The following is a 3421-nucleotide window of genomic DNA, read 5'->3' on the forward strand; positions in this document are numbered from 1 at the left end:
TGGTTGAATGTGGGCGTGTAGAGGGTAGAACCTGAGGCGGGACCTCGTGCGCAAACTTTGACGTGCGGCTGTGATTTATAAAGGAAAGATGCGCAGAAACGTGCGTACGCACTGTTTTATAAATCTGAATTTTTTTGGCATACGCCATTTCCGCCTTTTGGCCGTACGATCACTTTTAGTATGGTTTCCACGCTAAAAGTATGGTTTCCACGCAATCAATAAATGAGACCCCAGATCCTTAAAGGGCCTGAAAGAATTTTCTAATCTATCACTGATCCACTGAGAGGTTTTCATTTTAGAGGCTCTAATGATATTTGACAGTTACAGAGTATTAGGCCAGGCTACAAGATATTCTTTTTTTTTTAACAAGTCATAATATTAAGTTGTATTATTGCGAAAATAAAGTCTTAATATTACCAGAATAAAGTCATAAAAATACCAAAATAAATTTGTAATGTTATGAGAATAAATTCTTAACAGTACCAGAAGAAAGTAGAAATAATACAAGAATAAAGTAATATTACCAGAATAAATTCATAATATTATGAAAACAAAGTCATAGTATTAGAATAAAGTCTAATACAAGAATAAAGTCATTAATACCAGAATAAAGTGATACTATGAGTATAAAGTGATATGAGAATAAAGTGAAAATATTATTAGAATAAAGTGAAATATTATGAGAATAAAGTAATATAAGAATAGTGATACGAGAATAAAATGATATGAGAATAAAGCAATCTTATGAGAATAAAGTGATATTATGAGAATAAAGTAATGATATGAGAATAAAACTATAACATGAGAATAAAGTAATAACAGAATAAAGTGATAAGAGAATAAAGTGATATTATTATAAGAATAAAGTAATAATATGAGAATAAAGTGATATGAGAATAAAGTGAAAATATTATGAGAATAAAGTGAAAATATTATATAGTATGAGAATAGTGATAATGAGAATAAAGTAATATGAGAATAAAGTAATAATGCAATGAGAATTGATAATATGAGAATAAAATAATATTGTGAGTATACAGTACTATGAGGATAAATTGATAATATTATGAGAGTAAAGTAATATGATATTAAAGTGATAATATGAGAATAAAGTAATATGAGAATAAAGTGATAATGTTATGAGAACTTTTACATGAAAGCAGTCTTACTGCTGTATTTAAAAGAGGAATATTGAGCATTTTGTGAAGTTGTAACTTGGTGTCATTTTACAAATAAGGAAATACTTGATCAGCAATAAATTATTTTCAGTAGCAGGATTTTGAAACTATTGTGACTGTCTATTTTGAAGAAAGAACCACACGGACTTGGAAGGAATTGTGGATGAGGATCTGTCTGCTAGTGGTCAAAGAGGTTTTGCTGAAGGTGAAAGTGGTCCTCAARATTTTGGAGGGAGTGGAACTCTGTCGAGCACGGCGTCTCTGATGTGGGGAGCAGAATAGCAGAGGGCCCAATGCACAGTGGCGTATGATACATACTGAAGCCATATGGCATTATAATTAATGGCTGCACTGAATGAATTTAGTCGTCACATAATGAAGATGGGAGCATTTTACACCAACAGTGACCCAAAAGAAACTGCTGTCTACTTTATAAACACAGTAACACACATTGGAGGCTGTCCACAGCAGAACTAAGCCCACCCAGGAATGAAAAATTGACATGTCATGTAATATTTTGACTTTATTCTCATAGTAAAAAAATATCTTAGTCTGACCCTAATACTCCATCGTATACAGTCATAAAGACCAGTAAATGGAAAAAAAATTGTATAGGTCCTCTGGACGGGTTCTTCTGCATTAGCAGTTTTACTACATATTAAAACAGCAACCATATATTTTAGTTTGGATTTAAATAGCTAAAGAAAAACACTCAAACACTGTGGATTTTTAATTAATTTGATTTGACATTTTTTTTACATTTGAAAACAGAAAAAAACTAACACGGTTGTTTTCTGTTTGCAATTTTATTGTGAAACGTAAATACCAAAGAACGAACCAAACACAGATTCCTTAATTCCCTTCTACTTCCAGAAATAGGACTTCTGATGAAAGCTGCCATGAGCTGAGCTTTATTTAGAGCAGGAAAATGTTGAAAGAATAGAACATTAAAGTGTCTGAGCTACACAGAAATAAACCTTTACACATTCAGATGTTCAAATAGCAGAGATGAGAAATGAAATATTAGTAAAGGTGGAGTTCACATAATTCATCACTACGTGCAGTGTTTCATGGAGTATTTCCAGACAGACCTGTGGTGAAAACATGTTTTATTTTTCTGTAAATGTAACGCGTGTCTGCTTACCCACTTCAAGTCCAGCCACAAACGCAGCCCCCAGACAAGACATCTCTCTGTGCTGAGGTCGGACCACCTTCCTACCAAACAGGTCTGCCGTCAGCTGCATGACGAAGTCGTTGGAGGAAACGCCACCATTCACCCTGAGAGGGAGGCAGTGATCAATGCCAACCATTTACCTGAACTTCTTTTACAGTTACAGTAACACAGACATTCCCCATAATGCATTACCCAAACAGAACCGGGCTGCATTAGCAGAACCATAAGCTCCGATCTGAAGCCTCTCCTACGTGACCACAGAAAGCCTCACCTGATCTTTGTGATGGGAATGTGAGTCTCCCTCAGCATCGTCTCGTACAGCTGCTTGTTCCTGACGCCGCCAGTAAAAGAAACAAAGCATGAGAGTGGAAACAAAAGGATGCTGAAAGATAAAACTTTTCTTTAAAAAAAAGAGCCACCTGAAGGCGACAGACTCCAGAATGGACCTGACCAGATGGTTTTTGGTTGTAGAAGGTTTGAGGCCCATGAGAGAAGCACAAGCTCTGGGGTCATTCAGAGGAGCCTTTAACCAAGCACAGACACATCAGCTGACAAAACGGAAATTGGAATAATGATAAAAACATCTGGAACTAAGTATTTTAAATGGTCTTTGTGTCTCTGAGTGCAGACAGAACTAGAGTGGTACAAGGCATAGCTGTGTGGTCAAGCAGAAACAAACATCAAACACTCAGGAGGAAACACTTACAAGAGCCCGTTCACAACGGAGGGCAGAGGGATTTAAAAAACAAAATAGACAAGAGACAACCGTGTTACAAAGAAACAGAAAACTTTAAGAAAACCGCTTCTTCTACTGGTTCAAACATTTACAGCAAATAGGCCACAGAAAACACAAGTTTTATTTAGTTAAAAACGAGTGAAATAAAGTGACTAAATGAAGGGTGTAGAGGTTGTACCTGCAGCCCGCTGAACGACGGGACAAAGCACACTCCATCTGAATCATCAACGCTGTACGCCATGGCACTGGTGTCCTGAACGTCAGAGAAGAGCTCTGCAGCAACACACACACACACACACACACACACACACACACACACACACACACACACAC

General features: G+C 36.3%; 1 protein-coding gene across 2 annotated transcripts in view; it reads right to left on the reverse strand.

Moving 5' to 3' along the window:
* The window catches only part of gk5 (glycerol kinase 5), a 28776-nt gene that overhangs the window by 2359 nt on the left and 22996 nt on the right, over positions 1 to 3421 (reverse strand). For both annotated transcript variants that reach the window (XM_014023830.1, XM_014023829.1), the window contains 4 exons: positions 3267 to 3361; positions 2772 to 2875; positions 2624 to 2683; positions 2323 to 2456 (listed from right to left, as the gene is read on the reverse strand). In XM_014023830.1, coding sequence (XP_013879284.1) covers positions 2323 to 2456; positions 2624 to 2683; positions 2772 to 2875; positions 3267 to 3361 — 393 coding nt within the window. The remainder of the gene's footprint in view (positions 1 to 2322; positions 2457 to 2623; positions 2684 to 2771; positions 2876 to 3266; positions 3362 to 3421) is intronic.

Source organism: Austrofundulus limnaeus, unplaced genomic scaffold (assembly GCF_001266775.1).
Source record: "Austrofundulus limnaeus strain Quisiro unplaced genomic scaffold, Austrofundulus_limnaeus-1.0 Scaffold392, whole genome shotgun sequence".
Lineage (NCBI taxonomy): Eukaryota > Metazoa > Chordata > Actinopteri > Cyprinodontiformes > Rivulidae > Austrofundulus > Austrofundulus limnaeus.